Source organism: Suillus discolor (assembly GCF_016758755.1).
Source record: "Suillus discolor strain FC423 chromosome Unknown F5147scaffold_165, whole genome shotgun sequence".
Taxonomy (NCBI): domain Eukaryota; kingdom Fungi; phylum Basidiomycota; class Agaricomycetes; order Boletales; family Suillaceae; genus Suillus; species Suillus discolor.
Window position 1 is genome coordinate 1 of NW_024541412.1, and position 24,899 is coordinate 24,899.

The 24,899-nt window shown below is 47.0% G+C and overlaps 11 protein-coding genes across 11 annotated transcripts; 8 read left to right on the top strand and 3 right to left on the bottom strand.

The window, feature by feature from the left end:
- Window positions 1–183: 183 nt before the first annotated feature.
- On the top strand, window positions 184–766 carry F5147DRAFT_792820 (uncharacterized protein; the record flags this gene model as incomplete). Its single annotated transcript, XM_041443107.1, has 4 exons — window positions 184–351; window positions 399–501; window positions 551–616; window positions 666–766. The coding sequence occupies 4 exons, from the start codon at window positions 184–186 to the stop codon at window positions 764–766; spliced, it is 438 nt and encodes a 145-aa protein (XP_041284691.1).
- A 129-nt stretch (window positions 767–895) lies between these two features.
- Window positions 896–2,753, bottom strand: F5147DRAFT_644782 (major facilitator superfamily domain-containing protein; the record flags this gene model as incomplete). The annotated part of the gene is made up of 7 exons (XM_041433149.1): window positions 2,506–2,753; window positions 2,382–2,447; window positions 2,163–2,323; window positions 1,970–2,104; window positions 1,759–1,918; window positions 1,178–1,709; window positions 896–1,125 (listed from the first exon to the last, which is right to left on the bottom strand). The coding sequence occupies exons 1-7, from the start codon at window positions 2,662–2,664 to the stop codon at window positions 896–898; spliced, it is 1,443 nt and encodes a 480-aa protein (XP_041284692.1). The 5' UTR covers window positions 2,665–2,753.
- A 321-nt stretch (window positions 2,754–3,074) lies between these two features.
- On the top strand, window positions 3,075–3,473 carry F5147DRAFT_781946 (uncharacterized protein; the record flags this gene model as incomplete). Its single annotated transcript, XM_041442722.1, has 1 exon — window positions 3,075–3,473. The coding sequence occupies one exon, from the start codon at window positions 3,075–3,077 to the stop codon at window positions 3,471–3,473; it is 399 nt and encodes a 132-aa protein (XP_041284693.1).
- Window positions 3,474–3,622: 149 nt separating this feature from the next.
- On the top strand, window positions 3,623–5,415 carry F5147DRAFT_87938 (uncharacterized protein). The gene is made up of 11 exons (XM_041444443.1): window positions 3,623–3,732; window positions 3,797–3,862; window positions 3,916–4,058; window positions 4,112–4,237; window positions 4,291–4,339; window positions 4,389–4,500; window positions 4,558–4,637; window positions 4,690–4,705; window positions 4,758–4,819; window positions 4,869–4,972; window positions 5,025–5,415. The coding sequence occupies exons 2-11, from the start codon at window positions 3,799–3,801 to the stop codon at window positions 5,367–5,369; spliced, it is 1,101 nt and encodes a 366-aa protein (XP_041284694.1). The 5' UTR covers window positions 3,623–3,732; window positions 3,797–3,798; the 3' UTR covers window positions 5,370–5,415.
- Window positions 5,416–6,058: 643 nt separating this feature from the next.
- On the top strand, window positions 6,059–7,955 carry F5147DRAFT_730046 (VHS domain-containing protein). The gene is made up of 5 exons (XM_041439381.1): window positions 6,059–6,300; window positions 6,348–6,711; window positions 6,764–7,042; window positions 7,095–7,179; window positions 7,228–7,955. The coding sequence occupies exons 1-5, from the start codon at window positions 6,149–6,151 to the stop codon at window positions 7,872–7,874; spliced, it is 1,527 nt and encodes a 508-aa protein (XP_041284695.1). The 5' UTR covers window positions 6,059–6,148; the 3' UTR covers window positions 7,875–7,955.
- Window positions 7,956–8,087: 132 nt separating this feature from the next.
- Window positions 8,088–9,264, top strand: F5147DRAFT_87992 (uncharacterized protein). The gene is made up of 4 exons (XM_041444444.1): window positions 8,088–8,425; window positions 8,481–8,566; window positions 8,620–8,697; window positions 8,752–9,264. Exons 1-4 carry the CDS (start codon window positions 8,411–8,413, stop codon window positions 9,128–9,130), a joined length of 558 nt encoding a protein of 185 aa, XP_041284696.1. The 5' UTR covers window positions 8,088–8,410; the 3' UTR covers window positions 9,131–9,264.
- A 1,156-nt stretch (window positions 9,265–10,420) lies between these two features.
- F5147DRAFT_553276 (uncharacterized protein) lies at window positions 10,421–11,529 on the top strand (the record flags this gene model as incomplete). Its single annotated transcript, XM_041430440.1, has 2 exons — window positions 10,421–10,822; window positions 10,879–11,529. Coding segments are annotated over 2 exons (1,053 nt in total), but the record flags the coding sequence as incomplete, so codon positions are not given.
- Window positions 11,530–14,670: 3,141 nt separating this feature from the next.
- Window positions 14,671–17,337, bottom strand: F5147DRAFT_781952 (uncharacterized protein; the record flags this gene model as incomplete). The annotated part of the gene is made up of 11 exons (XM_041442723.1): window positions 14,671–14,764; window positions 14,813–14,982; window positions 15,035–15,229; window positions 15,280–15,435; window positions 15,484–15,987; window positions 16,039–16,205; window positions 16,315–16,383; window positions 16,437–16,607; window positions 16,657–16,695; window positions 16,746–16,839; window positions 17,305–17,337. The coding sequence occupies 11 exons, from the start codon at window positions 17,335–17,337 to the stop codon at window positions 14,671–14,673; spliced, it is 1,692 nt and encodes a 563-aa protein (XP_041284698.1).
- Window positions 17,338–18,370: 1,033 nt separating this feature from the next.
- Window positions 18,371–21,033, top strand: F5147DRAFT_792834 (uncharacterized protein; the record flags this gene model as incomplete). Its single annotated transcript, XM_041443108.1, has 9 exons — window positions 18,371–18,544; window positions 18,597–18,725; window positions 18,760–18,888; window positions 18,942–19,724; window positions 19,749–20,113; window positions 20,245–20,315; window positions 20,478–20,621; window positions 20,678–20,926; window positions 20,963–21,033. 9 exons carry the CDS (start codon window positions 18,371–18,373, stop codon window positions 21,031–21,033), a joined length of 2,115 nt encoding a protein of 704 aa, XP_041284699.1.
- Window positions 21,034–23,660: 2,627 nt separating this feature from the next.
- On the top strand, window positions 23,661–23,875 carry F5147DRAFT_533259 (uncharacterized protein; the record flags this gene model as incomplete). The annotated part of the gene is made up of 2 exons (XM_041430113.1): window positions 23,661–23,799; window positions 23,847–23,875. Coding segments are annotated over 2 exons (168 nt in total), but the record flags the coding sequence as incomplete, so codon positions are not given.
- A 111-nt stretch (window positions 23,876–23,986) lies between these two features.
- On the bottom strand, window positions 23,987–24,887 carry F5147DRAFT_730049 (uncharacterized protein; the record flags this gene model as incomplete). Its single annotated transcript, XM_041439382.1, has 3 exons — window positions 24,642–24,887; window positions 24,562–24,589; window positions 23,987–24,515 (listed from the first exon to the last, which is right to left on the bottom strand). Coding segments are annotated over exons 1-3 (599 nt in total), but the record flags the coding sequence as incomplete, so codon positions are not given.
- Window positions 24,888–24,899: the final 12 nt, after the last annotated feature.

The window sequence follows — 24,899 nt, forward strand, 5'->3', positions numbered from 1 at the left end:
GATCGCTTATATAGTCCTCTTGTCTTCCAGAACCCGTAGCGCAGATATTTATCTACCTGCCTTACCCCTTCAGTGTACTCTCCTCTCTCATAACCATCCAAGACATGCCCAGTTTAATCCTGCCAGAATGTGCGCCCTACACCCACCCTCCAGAAACAAAGGAGGAGTGTCCGATAAATACATATGCTTGTCCACGACTCCCCTATAGTGGATTATGCGGACCTTCCCACCATCAACCTTTCCAAAGCGCATATACCCGAGTGTCGCGCAGAGCTCTACCCACAGCTTCGAGATGCACTACGTACCCATGGCTTTCTCTACGCCATCAATCATGGTGATACCCAAGCTCAGGTACCACTTGTTCTTGTCACTCAAGTTTCTCTGAATCAATGTTGTAGCGTGACAGGATTTTCGACATAGCTGGTGTGCCTTTTGATGAAGCCTCTCCGGAAGAAAAGAAGATATACACCGCCAGTATCGAGAGAGTCGGCTCTTATTTAGGTATAAATTCCGTCAATTCTGGGTGCGTTATATTCCACAAAAAACAAAGCTATTGCTCTCATTCAGAAAGTCAACTCGGACAATGAAATTTTCGATCAGATCGAGAATTATGTAGGTAGGTATTATAAATACCCGTGTGATGAGTGCTTTTTACGCTTCGGTAGTAAACCTCAATGCCACAAGACGTCCCCATCCCATTGCCTTGCGCCCGTTTCTTCCAGAGCTCGATGATTTTGCTCGCCATAATCACTTCAACATTATTTAGCCGTAAATATTGGCTCATCTGCGATGCAATTCACTTGCAAGGGTAAGTATAGTCCTGCCTCCTACACTAGATCATAATGTACACGGTCATTCGTGATGATATTATTGGGAGTCTTCCCATACACTAGGATCATGGGGAAGTAATAGAGCAGTACCTACAGCGAGAAAATACAATTGCGATAAAGAAGTAGTATATCGACCACGCATCATGCCCCTCCTGCAATGAATAAGAGAATACTGAAGCTGCAGATGCCGGGCCGATGACCTTTGCTACTGCGACAACCACCATAACGAATCCATTGGTTGTTCCGAGCGAGGCGCGATTGGGAGCAGCTGCTCTGATGAATAATGCCATGCAGGCTATGAGCTCTTTTCAGTTCAACAGAACGCAGGAAGTGCTAGATTAACATACGGAAGCATAGGACCAGGCTAGTCTTCAGCGCAAGCTGGACGACAACACACAGCCACACCGCCATACCTATTCCATACGCCCGAGCCAGAGCACTGGTCACAGGAAATAAAATGACGATGGGTATGCCGGAGCTAACACCGGTGATAAAGATAGCTCTTGCACCGAAGCGATCATGTAATTGAGTGTAGAAAAGCAGCCGAAATATTCCATGTATGACATCTGATGCCGCAAGTAAAACACCGATGCGAGGAGGGTCAAGGGAAAGACCGCCAAGTTCAATTGGTGTTGCATAGAAAACAGGTAATACCGAATTGAACCCCCTTTGAAACAGGTCCATGGTGGCATAACTCGCTATCACACTCAACACTTTCGGGGTTAGCAAAGCGCGCAGCGGAAGCGGCTTTAGTTGAACTTCTCCAGGACTTCCTTCCCCAGAATCAACTATAACGCTGCTCAGCCTCGAGTATGATTGGCCGCGGAATCCTTTTTTGATTAGCTCCCAGAGCGGTGTTTTGCCAGTGGTAGAGACGCTCTTGTAACCACACTTAGTGTGATCCAAAGATGGGTCTTTAGGCGCTCACCTCTTTAAGACGGATATACGTGACTAGCCAAATTATTGATATAGACAATGCTGAGATAGAGCATGGCAGGAGATATGGGTAGGTTTTCATGAGTTCTGATCGCCCGAAGATGTCAGGGAATCTGTCTGCTGGTCGGGAGAGCGATCCCCCAATGAGTGGTCTAATAGATTCTGTGAAACTCAGCACGAGAGAAAATGTACTGGATGCCTACCCAACTGTGTTTCCGATCATCACCGAAATTGGTATATAACTATATGCCTTGGGCATATTGGTTGCGTCAGTGATGTCCATCAGTATGCTCTTGACCACAGTATCGCTCGGATCAAATGCTCCGCAAACAATACGACTGGTCGAGAATGTCAGAAATTGATGATCACAGCTATTATTTGACTGGACACGCTGACCTGACCACCAGACCAAGGAAGGTCTTCGACAGCCCAAATGAAAACATCGAAATAGCAATTGCTGATAGAGCTATCAGTATTATGGGCTTCCGCCCGATGTGGTCGGACAGTTGACTCCAATGAAAAATGGTCAGGGTATGAGCTGCATAGTACGAGGATTCCTGGAGAGAATAGTATCATGGACGAACGAAAGGGTAAAAACGATGAAGACATGCTTACAAGGATGCCGGCATAGTGTCCAACCTGGGATTCATCTCCGTGAGTGACTCCAATGTCTCTGATGAGCTTGACAAAGTCCAGTTGTGGTCAGATATAAGTCCAACGAGGGGAATATACTACTCACTTGGGGAATAAACGGGGCAAGGGTCCGAGAAGAAAGAAAATCTGGCATCTCCAAGAGCAGTAGAATCCAAAATTGATCCCAGGGAAGAGGTGTCCTGGCCGTTGGCTGTTCTGGTTGTTGCATAAGTGGTGCTTCCTCGTCATCCTGCTGCACAATCATGGTGGCGCGAGGAAACGACGCGGATGAAAGATGCGGCTCGTTAGTGGAGTCGTTCCAATGAGGCAGTTGCTGACCGGCTTGTTGGCTAGCTAATCAATAAGGCCTACAACAAGAACCTGCTGATCAGTTGACATAGAATCGGTCACACGGCACTTCCTATTATGTAGCACCCGGGTATAGCCGTCACTGGCCAAGGGTTCGGGCTTATCATTGGCTGACTTTGGGCTGACTGACCTTAGGCAAGAAGGTCAGCGCCTGGCACGCCAGGTAGAGGAGACATAATAACAAAAGCGACTGACTCAAACTCAGAAACAAACAAGCAGACAAACAAACAAACAAACAAGTACCAAGATGAAGACAACGAAACGACGACGACGACGACGATAACGATGACGACAAAGATAACGACGATGACGACGACGACGAAGGACGACAAACTACTACAAGGACACGCCGAGAACGACCCCTCCGAACGTCCACGTTCGTCGTATCTACTCTCCTACACGAGCGCGGAGTCTTCGCGTCATGTGCCCTACCGTCGTGTTTTCGGGACACGCGCTGACAAATCCCTGCCATATCTTCCGTTCGCCTATACTCAACCCTGCGTCTTTTCTGAGACTTCGGATCCCAACACTTCAGTAACTTCATTCTCAATTTGCCTCCTAGAGAATCAGTTTGGCCACTATGGAGCACGAGATCGTTTCGTCTTGGTGGTACTCATTCTCGGTGCATCGTTGCCTACCCCGGTCTTCTTCTCGTTCCCGTCTAATTATGACTATCACGTCTGTGCCCTCGTGCCCCCCCTGTAATGTCATCATCAATCATATCTCGCTCACTCATCCTTAATTACACCGATGATCTATTGCTGATGTAGTGCTGTCGTCAATTGTTCAGTTTGCTGTACTACCTCACTACATTGGACTCCTCAGCAGCGGGACAAAAATGGACTCGATATTACGCCGAGGTACTCTGAGCTCTCATGGAACTCATGACATAAGTCACGAAGCCGCATCTATTTCAGATGGCTTATCTCGGTGTGAAATTTTGATCCTTCTGTTCATAGTCCAGGTATTTATTATCTACTTGGCACTTGCATTGAACTCTCTACTATCTTCTCCAATAACCATCCAAGATATGCCCAGTTTAACCCTGCCGGAGTGTCCACACTACATCCCCCCTCCAGAAACAAAAGAGGACCGTAAGAGAGTGTCCAATAAATGCAATACATTTGTATAACGTCTCCCCGTATAGTGGAATTCGCGGACCTTCCCATCATCGACCTTTCCAAAGCGCACACACCCGAGGGACGCGCAGAGCTCTATCCGCAGCTTCGAGACGCACTACGCACCCATGGCTTTCTCTACGCTATCAATCATGGTTATACACAGGGTCAGGTACGGCCCATTCTCGTCACTCATACTCAAAGGTCTCTGAATCAATGTTGTAGCGTGACAGGATCTTCGACATAGCTGGTGTTCCTTTTGACAACGTCTCTCCGGATGAAAAGAAGATGCACACTGCCGATGTCGAAAAAGTCGGGTACTACGCAGGTTATAAACCTCGTCAGTTCTGGGTCCGTCGTTTCTACAAAGGACATCATGGGCACGGCTTATTGCTCTTATTCAGAAAGTCGACACGGAGAATCAAATTCTCGATCAGATTGAGCATTATGCAAGTAGGTGTTACAAATACTCGTAAGATGCGTGCTTCCTACCCCTCGGCAGTAAACCTCAATGTCACAAAGCGTCCCCACCCCACGGCCGTGCGCCCTTTCCTTCCAGAGCTCGATGATTTTGCTCGCCATAATCACTTCAACATTCTCCATCCGATCCTCCGGTCAGTTCTACCGCGAGTCCCTTCTCGATGTTTTAGCTTACGAGCACCATTATACAGCTTGATTGCGTTAAGCCTCGAGCTGCCCGAGGAGACTTTGGTAGAAAAACACAATTTTGACCGAACGGGAGAAACCTCTGGTTAGTCTTTCTTCGCATGTATGCAGTCTTATATCGATGAGCATATCCGCAGTCAGGTTCATGAAATAGTAAAAGCCCTTTTTTTCGCAACCGTTCCTTAACTTACGAACTGTCGTCAAGCTACAGGCGCTCGAATGACGAAGAAAAGAAATCAAAGAATGTCTGGTTGAAGGGACACACAGGTACACTTGATACCTCTTTTACTTCAAACTCGTCTCCTGAATCGCGCAGACATCGGCAGCATCACCATTCTATGGAGTCAGCCTATTGGAGGCCTGCAAATTATGGCTCCTGACGGTAAATGGAAATGGGTCCGACACATTGATAACGGTTTGGTACGCCCATAGAGAAAACTACAGTGATACCTCGAACCTGATATTCGGCCAGGTCATCAATACAGGCGACATGATGACGTTCTTTACAGGCGGATACTACAAGCCTACGATCCACCGTGTCATCCAGCCCCCCTCGGACCAACGCGCCTACGACCGTTTGGGTGCATACTATTTCGCGATGCCAGACAACGACATTCGTTTGCTGCCGTGTGCTGAAAGCCCCGTGTTAAAGCGCGCTGGTATTGAGCGCCAGTGTCTTGATGACGATTCGCCATCGTGCGAGACGTGGAGGAAGGGAAGGACAACGTCGTATGGGAGGACTGGTCTCAAGAAGGGGGTGGAACGTGGTGTTGAGGAGGAGGTCATCGAGGGGATCGTGGTGAAGCATTATAACTGAGCACTGAAGAGCGGCGGAATGTTTCTGTATTAGTATGATTGGCTGAATTTTGTATGGTTTTAGTATTCATGATTGCACGACCGTGTGGACGTCATTCGCACACGAGGTTCTGAGTCAAAGATAGCGGTATCGGCTGCATTGTGCTTTCACAAACAATTAATAGCACAGCTCTATCAGCTCCGAGTAAAACGTTTATCCTCGACCAGGTGTGGAGATCAACAGTGATCTTGTGACAGTACGCCCGTTTCATTCCTGGATGCTGTACGAAGACTCTGTGCTATGAAGTGGTTTGCGCATGTCCGTCCAGCAGTGGCATAGAGCTAGGCTCGGAGGATACCTGATGAGAAACGTTGTCAGTATTAGGCTAGGACTCGAAATTCAGAGGGGGGTAAATGCACCCCGAGCAATGATTCAACATACCTAATAAAAACTTACTACAGTCCATTAGATCTGTTCAACGCCAGTACAAGTTATTGGTGTTCCCTCTGTACATTCGCCCGACATCACTATCGCGATCTGTTCGTTGCAGCCAGTTAGTCTGAGCACCGAGCTTCAAGTCGAGTCGGTCCTTGTCGGTAAAACAGCAGAAAGCGGCAGAACATCATAGAACTACATAGATAGCTGATAGGCTGGCCTAGTGGTTTGAGTAAAAAGGCACAAGCAAGGGCATGCTGACATATTCCCACGGACATCTTGGCGAGGCGACCACGACAGCGAGCGCAGCTGTGACTGCCACGTCTGCTAGATTATTTACTGCTCACTAGCTAGGCAACACTAACATGATGCTGGGAGGGTCGAACGGTACGCCTTGGTTCAGGGCATCGAGACTGGAAATGCTCGTACAAAATGCCTGCGATCCAACACTCCATGAGCCCAACTATGCCGTTCACCTTGAGATCGCTGAATTGATCAACACCAAGAAAGCTAATACGTCTGTCAATTCTGTTCTTGCAATATCTAGTTCTGACATTGAATCAGCCCTCGCGATGCATCGATGCTCATAGCACGTCTAACAAACCACCGAAACCCACATATCGCCATACTCGCACTCGCGCTTCTTGACACCCTCGTCCAATCGTGCGGCTACCCATTTCACCTCCAGATCTCAACCAAAGAATTTTTGAACGAGCTCGTCCGTCGATTCCCTGAACGTCCGCCTCCGTTCCCTGGCCCAGTCATGTCACGGATTCTAGAGCTCATTCACCAATGGAAGGAAGGTATCTGCTCTGAGTCGCGCTGGAAGGAAGATTTGGGCAATATTAAGGATATGCACCGGCTTCTTACATTCAAAGGGTACCGCTTTAGGGAGATTACCCGCCACGCCGAGGCACCTCCGACGATGGTGAGTTCGTCTGTGGCTTGTGTCTATCTCATATGTTCATATGACAGCATAGAACATTAAATCTGCCGACGAGCTTGAGTCGGAAGATCGAGAAGCACAATCTGCTAAACTACAGGAACTTATCCGGAGAGGTACCCCGCGAGACCTGGCAGTCGCGCAAGAACTTATGAAGTCCCTTGCTGGCGCGAACCCCGAAGCAAAGCCAGACTATCGTTCTCAAGCTATGACGGAACTCAATAAGCTCGAGAGTAAAGTCATTCTACTCAATGAAATGCTCGATAACGTCGATACTACGCATGGAGAGAAGTTCGCATCGGGAGACGTGTATGACGTGCGTCGATATTTCTTGGAAAGTTGTAAAGTTTTCTCACTCGCTTTGACAGCAAGTCGCGTCGATATTGAAGTCTGCCCGTCCAAAACTCCAGAAATGGGTTTCGAACGCAGAAACAGACGATCCAGAGTCGTTGGGTGCGTCCGTTTCTCTATTCTCCGGCATGGGTCTTATATGTTACTCAGACGCCTTCCTCCAAATCAACGATCGAATCAACAACGTCCTCACACGCTTTGAGGCCTACAAGAAAGGCGACTATAGCATATCTGCCGTACCCGCTGAGCTCGCCCAAACCGAGGGATCCCTCATTAATTTCGATGACACGTCGCATTCATCATCATACGTCGCACCAGTAGATGATCTAGCTACATTATTTACCTCGCCGCCACAAACCCAATCTTACGCCCGACCATCAAGTGCTAGTGCAATGTTCGGCTCACAACCCAACGCCTCCTTAACGAACAATGCTTCTTCCTCCACTTCATCGCCCGTCCCAAACGCCCCCTCGCCACAGCCCCAGTTCGGGTCCATCATGCTCGCGCCTACCCCACCACGGGTAACATCACCCAGTTATCTCGGGGGCAACAACGGAGGTGCGAGTATCCCTCTGAATTCAAGCTCGTCGTTGGGAATGGGTTCTCCTGGATCGGGTATGAGTAGGCCACCAGCGACGGGCATGGGTGCGGTGCAGAGTGGAGGTTTGGGCATTCATATGAGCACACCCGGATCAAGGGTGAGTATGGGTGCGATAATGGGACAGACGCAGCCTACCTCGACGCCACCGACGCAGCAAGGGAAGGACCCTTTTGCAGATCTGGCAGGGTTGTTTTAGTACTTGTCGTGTTGTACCTGTGCTTTACTTAGGTGGGGGTGATCTTGTTGGAATACGGATTTTGTGCGGTTTTGGATCTTGGAGGCAAATAACTTAAATTACAGCAGTACTGTGCGAAACTAATAATGGCGAGCATGTTGGGAATTAAGGTTTTCCCTACCTCTTGCCCAGACTGTCATGTCCTCCCCGCATCCACATATCATCACGCATTACATTTATCAGTGTTGGCTAATCGAATTCTCTTCGTAGGATTGTGTGTACCGGATAATGAAGCCTTCAAACGGATGCGGAAGCTTTGATAATCCATTCGCGCTTTGTCGTGGCTCATAATGTCCACTAGAGCCCCAACAAAGCGTTTATGTATGAACCCAAGAAGCCTCTGTCCACCGCAAAGTACAATGTCACTACCACCTCCAGGAATCGTATATAGTTAGTCCTGACTGAATGCCTACCTGGCATCATCGTTACCCCAAGGAGAATCAGGCGACAAAGTCAAGTAGAACCCCCACTCATATTCCTCTATAATCAAGTTTCAAATGTCTCCTACCAAGGTGAGCTTGATCACGAGCATACTTCATGTACTGAGTCTGAGTCTGAAATGTCCAGGTCTACGTTTGCCCTCAGGCAAAGTGCAGCGAAACTTTTACGAAGTTTAAAGAATTCAAGAGGCATGAGGCTGGGCATGCAGACAAGTAAGTGTTTGTCCTATATTCTACACTAGTCACTCACATGAGCTCGCGTTCAGCACGCGCACTTGCACCTTTCCCGGATGTCACTTTGCGACGATAATAAAAAGAAGCTTCGATATCCACTCTGCCAGACAGTACGTAGTACTTGTGCATTACTATCAACGAGTTCATCTGATTAACAATTTTAGTACTGGCGAGCAACGGTATAGCTGTCCTCATGATTGCACCTTCAGGACACACGACCCTTCCGCCCTGACGCGCCATCGCAAAACAAAACATGGATATGTTCCTTCTTCGCGCAGCGGACGCGAGAGCGATCGTGTTTCTACCCCTTTCGTATCAGACAGGACCACGTCGTCTCAGTCCTCTGCTTCGCCCCACCAATCACACCCTCACAACCAAGACCCATCGTTGGTCTTCTATGACCTAGTGGATACTGAGGACGATTTTACCATGTTTAGCGAACCCACGAAGACAGCCAATGGGTGGACTGAGGGTTGCATGTGTCCTGAATTGATGCAAAGACGCCTTTCGGAGATACTGGGTTATGCGTTTAGGCAATATTAGTTTGCATAAGCTCAAGGCGACTTGTGTTCGTCGGCGGTAAAGCCCTCTTTTCGTTACATCTATCCATCTATCATTTTTCAATTACAAGCACTTCGCGATTTCTTCTGTAAAGGCTAATACAATATATGTGCTAGTAATTGGGTGACTATCCGTAGGCCAAAATAATGCGGAATAGAATATAATAGAATAAAAAATGCCATTTAAGGAAGTCGTGCCGCGATGCCGCAGTTCATTTACGTCGGATGTTCAAAACATATTTTTTTGAGGCTCTTACAAACTCTAAATCTGTAAGGAAGGGGCCCCCCCCCCCTTACAGAATATTCAGACGGATTATATCCGTTTTGGGCCACTAACGCCCCTGCGATCCGCTGACTAATCTACAACGGAGGTCGGCGCCTCACTTGTCTTGAGCTTAGTGACAATTGTTGCTTCATCACAACATCTTCGAATATACAGATTTTAACTGTGGTCCAATACCTACGCTGCCTGGAGAAAATTGTACTGAAGTTTTAAGATTTATAACAGCCGAACTGCGCAATCACGTATTTCTGCGACCAGCCAAGGGACAACTTGAGCAATGCCGACCCCAATCAACCTCTATCTGTCCAGTAACAAGGACTGTCCATCCTTTGAGGTTAGGTGTGTTTTTTTTCCATTAAATGCTTTGATCCATGTGTGTATGCGCTAACGTATTACTGCAGCCACCACAGGGTGAACTTTGCTATCTATCAACTTCAAGACACGCCTGTGCGTCTGACGACCAAAAATTTTGGGACTTTGGGGACTTATAAAAGCTTGGGGACAACAAGGTAAGCTTTATCTCAATTCAAACGTTACTACAATTACAATGTCTGACATTCCCCCTCCACAATCTATGATTCCCCCTGGTAGTAGCCCTTCCTACCCAGAATTACGCTACAACGACCCTGGAAATGCCTATGCACGCAATGAAGATGGCGCTTGGGTTCCTCACCCAGGAATTTGCAAGGTAAGTTTCATTTTTCTCATCTACGCTTTCAGACACTCATTACTACTATAGTCTATCACTTCACATGCCTTTGGCCTCGAATATGGGGAGCCCCAACTGGGTTTTAGTTATAAGGTACGTCAATGGCACCATACTATGTATTTTCGCTTGACTAACTGTGTCATATACAGCCTCCTGGCACCTATGCACTCACACCGGCCAACTTCCAGTCCAATTCAGACACTGTGCCACCCTTACAACCATCCAGTTCCTGTGTACCTCTCCGCCAGGTACCGACTAACCAAATGATTGATCCTGTGCTCCTCCCACTACCCGACTCTCCCGATCTTGACTTGAGTGACGCCGTCACTATCGCAGAGGCCCGTGGCCACACTCTAGCAGCCAAAACAGCAGGCTCTCATCACCAGGTCAAAGGCCCAAGGGGCAAAGGTAAGGCCAACCAAAACATTGCATCTGCTAACTCAAAAAAGCATTCCCGAGAGGACACTGAAGATGACGATGAAGTGCATGCTCGGCGAGGACGCCCTCAAGGATCTAACAACTACACCAGCTCAGACGTCAAAGTTCTTCTGGACATGGTCTGTCAGGAGCTTCCCCTCAGTCAACATGGATGGCAGGCTGTTCACGTCAAGTTTGGCCAATGGGCAAAGGCAAATGGCCGGCCTGAATGCAAAGTTACTTCGCTCGAGACAAAGTTCAAGCAGGTAAGATTTGAAGTGTCATACTATGACTGCGAGATGGCTCACTCATTGAACTACAGCTGGTGAAGACCACGAAGCCAACAGGAGACAGTGTCTGCCCTCCAGAGGTTACATGTGCACATTGCATTGATCAACTTATCAACGAGCGTGCGGGCACGCGTGACCTGGACGACATGGATTTTGATGACATCGAAGACAACGACGGCAATCACTCTGTCGTCTCCGATCAGTTTCAGGATGAGTTAGACCATACCTCCCCCCTAATTCAGCACACCGCTCTTGCATGCTCCACTGCTCGCACCGAAGCCCCCATTTCGCGTCGCAACGCTCGAGGAGCTGCCGCTACAGATCTCCTCACTCATCTCTCTGGTGCTTTGGACCCAGCTGCCCAGCGCGACTGTGATGAAGATCACGCTAATTGCAGCTTCGCTACTGTGCAGCTGCTTACCCAAAGCCAGCAGCTCCAAGACTCAAATGCCAATGTCAAAAACTTACAGGGACAACTCTTTGGTTTGTGCAATTGTTTGTATGACGCCGAATGCGAATGCGATCGTGCTCAGCTTCGCATTGAGATGATTGAGATGACTGGATCCACACACTGTCGGCATATCCGGATGCCCAAATGCAAGAACTTACAGCAGGAATGGTACCCTGAGGGTGGGGGATCTGTCAGGTGGATCACAGACAAGGGTGAAAGTACCGCATCCGAGGTCCCCAAGGCTCCCAAGGCTCCCCACCTTCGAAGAGTTGGGCCATCTGGACGTCGCAAGTATTCTGATCGCCCATACTTTGAGGACTTGGCTGATGAACCGCCCAAGCCCATTCAAAGGGAAGGGTCGCAAGAGATTTGAAGGAAGGGTCGAAAGAGATTTGATTGTACAATATGATTTATGTAGTTTCCCAGTGTGTTTAGAGTACCAATGTACCATTTGAAAAATTGACTGTCCTCTTGTCTGTCCTCTTGTCCCTCTTATATGAGACAGGCAACACGCAGCAACACTAAATCAATTTTCGATCCTCAATATGAGACGGGGAACATGCAGCAGTACTAGATCAATTTTCAATCCTCGATACGAGACGGGGAACATGCAGCAGTGCTAGATCAATTTTCAATACTCAAAACGAGACGGGGAACATGCAGCAGTACTAGACAATTGTATCTACTGGTATTCCAAGGTGACATGGAAGCGTGAAACTCAATCTTTCTTCCTCTGGTCCGAAAATAGCATGTTCTCAAAGTCTCGCCACACATCCATATCATCCTCTGTAGCCTGCCAAAGCTTCGTGTACATGGTCCGTATCTGATTGTATCCAATGCGGATGGCACGGAGATTGTGCAGCCGAAGACATATTTCGATGAGATTGCTGTGAGCTTCTTCGTTAGCAATATTGAGTGGTAGATGTAACCTTCCAAAGGCGCCTTGAATAGCACACATACCCCATTCTGCTGTTTGACGGTAAGAAAGTAGTTCACAGTTGAATGCCATTTGTTCCACTATCTCAGCAACTGAGCCATGTAAAACCTGGCCATGTTTCAGAGGTGCACGAATGCGCCCATTAATGGAGGACGTTCCACGAGGGAAGGTGGTATCCGCAACAATGTAATAGTTGGGAGGCGTGTGGAGTTGAAGTTGAGTATAGATGTGGGATGCGAGGCGAGAATCATGCCAGCTACCAGGCGCATTGGTCCTTGCCGCAATCACAATGCCTTTGTGAATATAAAATTAAGTACAAACTATGGCAGAAGACGAGAAAACATACCTTCAGCCGAAAACATTATGATGGAACTTATGAAGTGCTCAGAAATCCACCCATTGTATGTAGCGTTTTCGATCTCATCATCCTCGGAAGTTTGCACAGGCAATTTGAGCCTGTCGATGCTTCCGAAGGCGCCTTGCAGTCGTGGGTGACGTGCGATCACAAGCGCACTACACTGTTCAAAATCGGGTCCCCATGGCCATTGAATTTGGGCATCAGTCATAGAATGGAGAGTTTGTAAGAGTATGGGCAATCCAGATGTGAGATAGTGGGAAACAGTGGTGGGAACCAATGCAAATATCTGTTGGAGGCTAGTCTCCTGCATGGTGGAGTTGAGATAGTGAAGTATGAGGCCCAGTACCCCACCAGCGTTAAGTGAACACCGATTCAGGCGAGGGATGCCGTGCAAATTGATGTCAGAATGTGTGACAGGCTTCTCGTACCATTGACTGGCAAAGCCAGAAGTCAGAATGAATGCAAAAGTCGGGGCATCAATGCCCATGGTGGTAATAAAGGCACGATCATTCTGGATTTCATACAGTAGTTGCCATGGAGTATTGCAATGTGGATCAGGAATAGTGCTGCCGCGGTCCGGTCCAGAACCATGGTTCGAACCGGACTTTTGGTCCGGTTCTCCGCGGTTCGGTCCACGGTTCTCACACCAGCCAGAACTGGACCGGAAAACAGTTCTCGGTTCTAGGTCTTCCCCAACGGTCCCGTTCTGGTTCGGCCTTGCCGAACCATTCCGAACCATTATTGAATTTGACTTTGACTTTGACTGTGACAACTTCGGTCTCCACGTCAAACTGTTGTCTTTGGGATTCGCACTACTGGTTAATCAGGCTACCTTTAGCCTTTTTGAAGGTAAGTACTAATCAATCAAACTCTCACATGACTTGCTGTCACAATGTGCTGCTAACTCAATTTTCAACCAACTACTACTGGCAGAACAGAATCATGTGTTGTCAAGGCGCGCATCATACTCACGGAAGCATCGGCACCGGAACAAACGATCGCACAACCCATCACATGCCATGCCACCTGCGCCTATGTTGATTTAAGTATGTTTGTACTATGTATATCACTGACAAGCATCTTCGCTAGCGCTCAGCGTTCATATTTATATATCACTAGATGGTGCATGTACATTCTATGCCTCATATCGGTTGATAAGTAGCCAGAGCGAAGGTCATATATTTGCGGGCTTATGCAATAGGCACAGAGAAATGACATTCAACTTGAAGGCCGAGGTCCCTAATCACCTCTATTCAAACCATATTGAAGACGACATGTCGGCCGTACGAAAAAGGCTTTCATGACTTCAGGGCAAGATCTATCAGCAAAGTGTCCGCGCAACATCGCCAGTACACCTTCCACAAGATACACATCAATCCCCTTCTTGCGCCAGTTTCACCAGATGCCATCTCAAGAGTTCTTTCTCAGCCTCCCTGGCTGTGGCAGCCACATTGGTGTCATCCCTGACGAGGCGCAACGCGACAGCAAGCTGGCCTACATAAGGTATGTTAAGTTCGCTGTCAGAACGCGTCAATACCACTTGCCTGTCCTTTAATGTTTTCTTGTGACCACTCATTCCTCGCCCTCTCTTTATCGCCTAGACAATCGATAGCATCACCGGCTTTTTGGTATGGGTGAATGTTGCTGTGGTGGCTGTCCTGTTATTGTTAGTGAGCACCGCACATCAGGAAAACCCTCCCCAGACAAATTTACTTAAAGATGTAACATTAGAACTAATCCGAACTAATCCTGCGTCATTATATCTAAATTTTACAAATTCGAGTTTTAGCTAGCTTAGCTCGGTTTTTTTACCCCCTGATAAAAACACAAGAATTAGCAACTATTTTCAGTAATTCAAACACATTAGCATGACTTTTAGAATTGATTTTTTGATCTTAGACAAGAATTCCAACCGAATCAGACAGAATAAGATACAAGAACGAAATTAAATTTGATTAAAAATGGGTATATGGGCAGTACACTAATTTAAATAACAGCGTGCGCTATGACCAACTGGGAGACTATGTATCAGCTTCACGATTCTGTATTGTACACTATGAAAACGAGCAGGGGACGATTCAGTCTTCTTCCATATTGTCGAGGTCAAGTAACTCGAATGCTTCGAGCTCAGCAGCATGGCCACCAGCAGCGGCGCCGCTGTATCGCAACTTCCTGCAAGCAGAGTGAGCATCGAGGCAATACTACCTAAGTGGAACTCACTGTGCAGCCTCATAGATGTCGGCCATCATACAGTGGAATTTCGCAGGTGCGTCCTTCTTCAGTTTTTCCAGGAACCTGACATGATAGTTGTATGTCTCGCTGAATAAATTTCCTGTAAAGTTGAATTTCGATGATGAACCTTGCGACTTCCACAGAAGGGCTGCATACACCTTTGCAACGAGGTTAAACAGCACATCCATACAATGATGACAACCACATTACCGCAGTTGCAACCAATGCCAGCAAAGGGATAGGGACTTCGGGGCGCTGGCCTTTGTTGTTGGCGATTTCGACGAAGCATTCCGCAAATTTGATGGCAATGGATTTCGAGCTATGAAAGAGCTGCCAATATATTACGAAAATTAAGAGTTCACCCTGGTAGGGCTTCTTTCCAATGGGCGAAGCCTCGTTATTGATCTGTATAATTTCAACAATGTCAGTAGTACAGGCAAGGGGAGAGATCTTACATCAAACTTCAAGGCGTATATATATGCAAACTTATCCAATAGCCTTCTCGCTGCAGCTTTCCCAGTATCGGTGTGTCCAAGGCGAAAGTAACCATCGGCATGCGCACATGCGTCTTCCTTCAACTCACGGCGCAATATTGGAACACGAGCATCCACCTCGTATATGGTTAGAGACTGATATGAAAAGGTGCGAGTTGAACTCACCAAGCTACCGAGTTGTGACGCATACTGTTCGTCCGATTGAAGACGTTCTTTGATTGAATGCGCACCACGTTTTTCGGCGACTACTATCAATGCTTGCAGTGTGACTTGGTTCTTGTCAACCAGTTCAGGATAGCCGTTGGCGAAATAAAGGTGGCACTTGACTTCCACGATTGCGGACTGAAGAACTCTGCGAGTCTCTAAGTTCTGATCAAGTAATTTCACCTTTCCACTTTCTGTTTTAACGAGTGAGGCGATACTCCGAGTCTTCGCATCAGAAGTAAGTTTCCGAGTTGGTGCAGTGCCTTTGTTGTCAGAAAGTTGAAATTCTGATGAGTCGCCACCAGTCAAGGGATCTTCAATGGACTCCGAAACTGCACATTCAACATCCAAATTGGCCCAGGTAGGAGTCTCTACTGCTTGTTTGCGATCTCGGGCCAACTCGGCTTTTGAAGTGCCACGTGATTTTGATGCTACCTGCTGCTTGTTGGTGACGACCGACATGACCTTCAAAGTTTCAAACGTGAGTTCACAAGCATATGATATAGCAAAGCTGACCTCATCTGAAAGCCTCATTGCAGCCAAATCTTCATCCTCACCGTCAGTGGCACTGCTCTCATTACCATCTGAATCAGTTAGTAAGCCATCCCGACTCGGTTTGTCCCTGGGCAGACTCGCATCAGAGTCAGCACTCTGCTCATCTTCATCTTTAGGCAATGCCACATCTTGCATAGCATAAGTTCAGCAGAGTTTCGCTGGTCGTCGATATTGCGCTGCACACGATGATTATGTGAGACTTGAACTTCCTTATTTGTCACGGTGACCTAGGCTGACCTTCAACCATCAGTGGAGCTTCCAGCAAGTCATCATCTGTGTCGCTCTCCACCATGTCGCGATGACGCTCTGCCAGTGCCCAATGTAAGTACCATAACCAAGTTTTAAGTGTATCAACAGACTCAGTGTTGACGGCTTTCTTGATGCCACAGTCCTGTTTGACTTGCCAGTGGAGCTGGAGTTCCGACTTGGAGTAGGCGCCGGTGACGCGCCAGTTCTCTTTTTGGGGGCAGGATGGTCTTGGCCTGATGTCACTGTAGCATTCTTGTGTCTTGGTTTGTCTTGCTTCCAAACTGAATCTCAGGTCAGTTTGATTTATTGATGGTGTTTTCAGTCGCTCACCTGCGTTTTTGATAGCTTTTTTCTTGGCACCACGCGCTTCTGTCAAGCCTCACAGTCAGTCACTTGCCGAGTTGCTTATACTCACTTACCTTGATCCTGCCGAGGTAAGTCATTTATTATTATTTCTTTGTTTTTGAGACTCAAAAGAATAAAGGAGCGTTGAGGGACCCATGCAGATTTTTTCTAAAAACGAGTGTGAGTGATGGTCAAACAGAAGGGAATGGGACTGAAAATTTTACTAACGCAATGTAACAGGGCAATTATGTAGCAGCAGTGAAGGGCACTAAACTGTATTTTCGCCGGCACTGTATCTTGCCAGCACTGTATCAGCGGCGCTGTAGGCTTGTCCCTGACTTTCAGGACACTGCCCCATCAGCATCGTCGTCCCCAGGTATCATCATCCCCAGGTATCCCATGACTCGGATTCTCATCGTCATCCCCAGGTATCCCAAAACACGAGCCTGTACCAGTACCACCACCATCAAAGCACAACTTAGTATGTTTTCCCTCACTTTGCTGGCTGCAGTGCTAATATTTACTAGGTTGATCGGGCACTGACTACCCTGCAAATGACGGCAAATTGGACCATCTCTTCGCGACACCATCATTGCTCGCTATGGCTGCTGTACATGGTCCCATAATACCTACCCACCCTTCCCCATTTCGGAATACCCAGTACATGATCCCATAATACCTACCCACCCTTCCCCATTTCAGAATACCCAGAGTGTTCCTCATTCGCGAATGGGCTATCATTCTGCACCGTCGGTCAGTTTTTAGTAGCCGCTCGTCATATTCATATGGTTGATTGGGCACTGACTACCCTGCAGTGCTAATATCTGCTAGGTTGATCCAGCCACCAATGACGGCAAATTGGACCATCTCTTCATGACACCATCATCCAGCCCATTCTGCTCGCTATGGCTGCTGTACATGGTCCCATAATACCTACCCACCCTTCCCCATTTCGGAATACCCAGAGTAGAGTGTTCCTCATTCGCAAATGGGCTATCATTCTGCACCGTCGGTCAGTTTTTAGTAGCCGCTCGTCATATTCATATTCGCATATACCGTAACTTTACTAAGGTGGGTTAGTCCTTGAACTTAGTATTTGTTCGGGCCATTACTTACCACACCCTTGTTTCAGCTTTGTCATCCCTCCTGGCCAAATCCCCCACTCGTATTGGTACCCTTGGTTAGTCTTTAGTAGCCACTCGTCATATTCATATTCATCCCCCACTCGTATCACTTCAGCTTCATAAGTATGAATGATCCAGGTTACCGCACATGTTCAGCTTGTGGCTGTGATGATCTCACTGTGACTGGTCTCAGCCAGCATATTGCAAAGAGTCGTGACCCACGTTGTCGCACACTTTACAGCCAGTCGCGATCAAGAACAAACAACGAAGCCGAGCTTGCCATGGATGAGGGAGACTACACCGGAATTGGCAATGAGGACAAGTTTGAGCATGCAGGTGATAGTGATTTCGAGGATGATCTTGATGACCATCTGCTCTTCGAACCTGAATGGGAGGCTGCACCATTGCAACCTCAGGCTGATGAAGACTACGACCCGGAGGATGATGTGTTTGCCTTCGCAGATGACGAGTTGGAGGATATTCAACAGGACACTCGTCACGACGTTGAGGCTCGCGTACAAGGCCGGTCTGGTTTTGTTAGGGTGCCTTATCCTGATCCATGCGCTGGCCAAAGTATGTCGCATGGTTCCGTTGACCATGGCGCCAACATGGCATATGGGGCACATCTCGCCAACGATGATAATCCATACCATCCTTTTAATTCTCAGATCAAATGGGAGGTTGCGAGATGGGCGAAAGTTCGCGGAGCAACGTCTACAGCATTTACGGACCTGCTCTCCATTGATGGAGTAAGTTTCTTTCGCTTCACGAGTACTACTCATTAATAGCTAATATTACTAGGTTAGTGAACGTTTAGGGTTGTCATTCAAGAACACCAATGAACTGAACAAGATTATCGACCACGAACTTCCAACTGGACGCCCCAAGTTCCAACGGGAGCAGGTCGTCGTCGCAGGAGAATCATTTGATGTGTATTTACCGCGACATCATTGAATGCATCAAGTCACTGTACGGCGATACCGACTTCGCAAGATACCTTACATTCGCGCCGGAGCACCATTACACTGATGAAGATCAGACTGTTCGTCTGTTTCATGACATGCATACTGGAAAGTGGTGGTGGAACATGCAGGTAAGAACTCTTAATGTGACATCAATTGGACTTCGTAACTTACAATGCCTCAGAAAAAACTTGATCAGCATTGTCCGGGTGGGACCATCATTCCGATTATCATCTCAACGGACAAAACGCAAGTCACTATGTTTCGCAACAAGTCTGCATACCCGGTGTATCTCACCATTGGTAATATCCCAAAGGAAATTCATTGCAAACCTTCGCACAGTGCTCACATTCTTCTGGCCTATCTACCAACTACTCGTCTCGAACACATCGCCAACAAGGCTTCACGCCGTCGGTCTATCGCCAACCTATATCACGCTTGCCTGAGTTGTGTGCTTGCTCCTTTGGAACATGCTGGATTAGAGGGCATCAATATGTGCACTGGAGATGGTGCTCTTCGCCGCTGCCACCCTTTATTTGCGAGTTTTGTCGGTGATTATCCAGAGCAACTTCTCGCGACAGGAATCAAGTTCGGTGACTGCCTGAAATGTGATGTTGAGAAGGACAACATGGAAAGCAATACAGTACAACTTCACCTTCGAAAAATAGGTGAGGTGCTGGATGCACTCGCGGCACTCGATCAAGGAAATCTTGCCTTTGTTCGCGCATGTGCCACAGTAGGAATCAAACCTGTGATACATCCTTTCTGGGAGAAACTCCCGTTTGCGAACATTTTTCAGAGTGTCACGCCTGATGTGTTGCATCAGCTATATCAGGGCTTGGTGAAACACCTTTTGGCATGGTTAGAGGCCGCTTGTGGAGCCACGGAAATCGATGCTCATTGTCGATGGCTTCCTCCCAACCATCACATTCGATTATTCACTAAAGGTATCACCACCTTATCGTGTGTAAGCGGCACCGAACATGCGCAGATATGCCGCTTCCTCCTCGGCATCATAATTGACATTTGTCTGCCCAACAATCTCAATTCAGGTCGCCTTCTACGAGCTGTATGGGGGCTACTCGACTTCATGTACCTCGCGCAATACCCTTGCCATAGCACTGAGACCCTTCAGTTACTGGACGAGGCGCTAGACCTTTTTCATGAGAACAAGCTCATTTTCGTCAATCTCGGGATTCGAACCAATTTTAACCTACCGAAGTTGCATGCTGCTCGTCACTATCCTCGGATGATCATGCAGTTCGGCTCAACTGACAATTATAACACAGAGTACACAGAACGGCTCCATATCGACTTGGCGAAAGATGCCTACCACGCTACAAATCACAAGGACGAGTTTTCCAAATGACCCACTGGCTTGAACGAAAGGAGAAAGTATTACGACATCGAAAATATGTTAGTTGGCGACTCGCTGGTAGCCACGAGTTGGATCCTTACCATTCACGCCCACCAGATATGACATTCAGTCGTAAACAAGTCATGGTGAAACACCCCAGCGCGAAGTCCGTCAGCCTCGAAACGCTGGCTACGGACTATGGTGCTACTCATTTTTGAGATGCTCTTGCATGCTATATTGCTCAGCAGAGTCGAGGAAATGATCCCACACCACTTCACGGTCACGCACTCGATGTACTGGCACACGACATCCATTTTCCGTTCCATTGACTGCCTGTCTTTCATAAGATCAAGTGGTGCTCAGTTGATGCCCGCGGCCATGGCAATGCACACGTTACTTTGGACAGTGTCCATGCAAAACCACGACGCAAGTTTGGCTCCCATGTCATTGCTCGCCGATCTGATACAGCTCTAGTGAGGCTGGGTGCGAATTCGAAGGATCTTCAAGGTGTGTAAACTGTCAGTCAGTGTTACTATGGAATACTTACTTTGTACTGATCATAGAATTCCGTGTCGGTCAAGTTCGAGTGATTTTCACCTTACCACCAAAGTGCATCCCACTGCTCTTCCCACCAACAATCCATCTTCCTACTCACCTTGCATATGTCGAGTGGTTCACACTGTTTTCACCAGCTCCAGACCGCAATAGCGGACTATATAAAGTCTCGCGTTCACTGCGCGGTGGTGACACCATGGCTAGTATTGTGTCGATTGCTGACATTGAGCGCAGTGTTCATCTTATACCGAGGTTCGGTGTTATGGCCCAATGAGAGTGGACGAGTGATACAGTACTCAAGGACTGTGACACCTTCTGGTTGAACTCGTACATAGATAGATATACTTTTTCAATGTTTAGATAATGCTCAATAACTCTTACTATGTGAGAAAAAAACTCATCTAACATTATCATCTTTAGCTACTTTCTTCATAAATAGCTGTGATTGTGCTAATGTTACGAATTTTTGTGAATTCTCCCTAATTTGCCTTGGGAGGGTTTCCTGATGCAGTCAGTTCGGGCCAGCGGTGTTCTTCACAGACATTACAGAAGAGACATACGTGATTAAGCACGCACTATACATTTCCAAAATTGTGCTTGCTGATGGTTTGATGGTGCGTTCTCGTGTAAATCTGTGTTGGGCCCCGCGGAGGGAATGGCTGCAGTTGAGAAGACATCCAGCCGACTCTTGTTTGCACTTGTGCCTGGTTGGTTTCTTGGCAGCAGTTGAGCCAGAAGTATGCAGCTATTTTTATTAGATTAGCTACTCAATGTGTAGACTAGTACTTCGTTAATGTTTTTTGTGCACCCTACTGAAAATTTTTGGGTTCAGTTCGAGTTCGGACCAGAAAAAAACCGAACCGGACCATAGAGAACGGTTCTCTATGGTCCGGTTCTGGGTTCGAAGATTTCACAGAACCGGACCACAGTTCGGTTCTCGGTTCTCATCCAGGACCCCCTGAACCGGACCAAACCGGACCACGGCAGCACTAGCTACAGTATGCTCTGGTGAACGACGCTGAAGAGATGGCACTTCTCAATGACGAAGAAGACACCACAATGTTAGCAGCCATGCTCGTTGCCGGTGCTGAGCTTGCTCGACTCGATCACATCAATACACGGAACCCTAGAAGACTTTACCTTTGTCGCGCTCACATCAGTAAAAATACACGTTACTTAAGCTGCCTTAAACAGACTTAAAACCCACTTAAGTGACTTTGGCTAAGTCAATCTACTTAGTCAAAATTTCAACTTTAACATGTTCACAAAAAAATTGTTCAGCTATTCTCATATACATATTTTGTTGTGGTTTGCACTAAAAAAGAATAAGATATCCCAAGTGGATGATGCAGGAGAGAGTAAACAATTTCTAGCAAAGTCAGCCAAGTTGATTAAGTAACATGTACTTTTACTGATGCAGCTACTTCCTGATTCAGGAAGTAGCTGACATCAGCAAACTACAATGGCCTTCTACAGCTCCTACAGAGTGCTACAGAGTGCTACAGAGCCACAGCTTGGTCCCTTCTGTACAGCTCTGTACAGAACGTCCCAGCAACGTAGTAAATAAACCAAAACAAAGTCGCAATTTTGACATTTTAAAATGCCAACGGCAGGAATTGAACTTGGAATACTACGAGCAAAGTAACAACACACAGCTACCACTGCACCACAGTGCCTTTGATATCCACAAAATACAATAACATTTATACCAATGATACTCGAGCCTCATAATGTTTTCAACAAGTTGTACAAAAATTTAATAAGCTTTGCTCTAAACTAAGGCTTAGTGTAATGTTTCACTGAAGAAAAGATCTATTTGAACTTTGAGACATTAGACAACATAAAAGTGATAGATTTGAACAAGGGGAAATTGTACAACTTGTTGAAAACATTATGAGGCTCGAGTATCATTGGTATAAATGTTATTGTATTTTGTGGATATCAAAGGCACTATGGTGCAGTGGTAGCTGTGTGTTGTTACTTTGCTCGTAGTATTCCAAGTTCAATTCCTGCCGTTGGCATTTTAAAATGTCAAAATTGTGACTTTGTTTTGGTTTATTTACTACGTTGCTGGGACGTTCTGTACAGAGCTGTACAGAAGGGACCAAGCTGTGGCTCTGTAGCACTCTGTAGCACTCTGTAGGAGCTGTAGAAGGCCATTGTAGTTTGCTGATGTCAGCTACTTCCTGAATCAGGAAGTAGCTGCATCAGTAAAAGTACATGTTACTTAATCAACTTGGCTGACTTTGCTAGAAATTGTTTACTCTCTCCTGCATCATCCACTTGGGATATCTTATTCTTTTTTAGTGCAAACCACAACAAAATATGTATATGAGAATAGCTGAACAATTTTTTTGTGAACATGTTAAAGTTGAAATTTTGACTAAGTAGATTGACTTAGCCAAAGTCACTTAAGTGGGTTTTAAGTCTGTTTAAGGCAGCTTAAGTAACGTGTATTTTTACTGATGTGAGCGCGACAAAGGTAAAGTCTTCTAGGGTTCCGTGTATTGATGTGATCGAGTCGAGCAAGCTCAGCACCGGCAACGAGCATGGCTGCTAACATTGTGGTGTCTTCTTCGTCATTGAGAAGTGCCATCTCTTCAGCGTCGTTCACCAGAGCATACTGTAGCAGTATATCTTCCATCGGAGTTCTGACCAAGAAAACGCAGATTAGTTTATTCCATATGCGTTACGGTTTAGTATTCTATTCAGATTATCTTTTGCAAATATGTTTTATTATAAAGTCCGTTATAATCTATTCCGCATTATTTACCCTACGGATAGTCACCCATTAGTATAATACCCTCTTTTCTACATAACTTCACGTTCATAACAATATGGGGCCCTGTTTTCGGGGTCCTTCCGTGAAGCCCTGCTCAGGCTGCTTTCTACTTTTCTTCCGCAACTAGAGCGGGCATGAACGCGCTTGAATCAAACCCAACCAGTTCCGCAGCACCTGACTCCGACTCTACCTTCGTCCCTCAGGTTTCATCGTACAATGACTGCATGTCTTGTCGCATCATAGGAAGCGGCGCGTTCGCTGCAACTGGCATCTATGCCCTGAGAATGGCTCGTCCTAGTGCACCGGGGAGTATAGTTGGCAAAAGAGTTATGGGCGGGCTGGGAGTCTGTGAGATATTTGTTTGGACTCTTGTTATCCGCTGACGCTGGGCCAAGGTTTTTTAGTGGGGAGCGCTCTGAGATGGCGAATATGAGGGGAACTCATTGAATGTTGGCTACACCCTGCCAGTACACGCTGGATATAACCTCACCTCTTATACGAGCACTACCAAATGAGCAAAAACCTGGTTATTCGCTAAACGATGATCAACCGTAGGGCAATTATTTATTCAACCAACTCAGTAATTCGACGAGCTCCCGGCGTTTTATCGAAGGGCACCCTCACTGACCACTGTAGCACCCAATTCTTGTCAGGCTTCGCCATTCGTAGCTCGCTGTACGCGACCAACTCAGAGCGATATAAGATATCCTCTTCACGCCATCCCGTAGCATCCAAGATGAGCTCCTTAAACTCGTCAGCTGTGAACCGAGTACCCTTTCCTTCTTTGTGCTTGTACTTCGCACCATCTGGTCCATTGGCCAACCCGACTTGACGACCCCACATAAGTCCACCAGGTTTAGCTAGAAAGGCCATTGACCGTATGAATGCTAGTTGCCCCTCAGTCTGGAAGAGATGTACGACATTTGCTGAGTGCACAAAATCGAACTTGCTTTCCAAACTGGTGTTGCGTTCACAGAATAGAGGATCAAGGGCATCGGTCTGCTTAAACTTGATGGAAGGCGTGTCCCCTTCGTTGTACATGAGACGCCCGATGTCAAAGAATCCTAAGCGTCATGTTAATAAAGAATTTGTAAAAGACACGAAACTCACGGTTCTCAATATCGAGCCCCATGATGTCCTAGGGCATCTAAATAAGCATCCGAGCACATGATTCGACAAGTGAGCCGTACCAGTACTGGGAAACCATCCACGACCAACTTCCTTAGATCAGTTCCCATACAACATCCAAGATCAACCAAAGTCATTCTGTATGAACGTGAGCGGCGGGTCTCCTGCACCTCCTGATACTGGAAGTGATGATCAATTCTGGGCTCCGCAAAGATGCTTTCACGGATACAAGTATGTGGGGCAACCTAACACGGTGAGTCTAGGCCAAAATGCTTCCGAACGGTGCATACCCTAATCCCCGTTCTCCGCGCATCACCTAT

Excerpts from the sequence above, each read along its gene's own strand:
- F5147DRAFT_87938 (XM_041444443.1), top strand. The coding sequence starts at position 3,799 with ATGCCCAGTTTAACCCTGCCGGAGTGTCCACACTACATCCCCCCTCCA. Across the intron at positions 3,863-3,915 it reads TCCAGAAACAAAAGAGGACC|TGGAATTCGCGGACCTTCCC; the intron begins GTAAGAGAGTGT and ends CTCCCCGTATAG. Across the intron at positions 4,973-5,024 it reads GACACATTGATAACGGTTTG|GTCATCAATACAGGCGACAT; the intron begins GTACGCCCATAG and ends ATATTCGGCCAG.
- F5147DRAFT_730046 (XM_041439381.1), top strand. The coding sequence starts at position 6,149 with ATGATGCTGGGAGGGTCGAACGGTACGCCTTGGTTCAGGGCATCGAGA. Across the intron at positions 7,043-7,094 it reads CATCGGGAGACGTGTATGAC|CAAGTCGCGTCGATATTGAA; the intron begins GTGCGTCGATAT and ends TCGCTTTGACAG. Across the intron at positions 7,180-7,227 it reads AGACGATCCAGAGTCGTTGG|ACGCCTTCCTCCAAATCAAC; the intron begins GTGCGTCCGTTT and ends TATGTTACTCAG.
- F5147DRAFT_87992 (XM_041444444.1), top strand. Across the intron at positions 8,567-8,619 it reads GAGGCTGGGCATGCAGACAA|CACGCGCACTTGCACCTTTC; the intron begins GTAAGTGTTTGT and ends GCTCGCGTTCAG. Across the intron at positions 8,698-8,751 it reads GATATCCACTCTGCCAGACA|TACTGGCGAGCAACGGTATA; the intron begins GTACGTAGTACT and ends TAACAATTTTAG.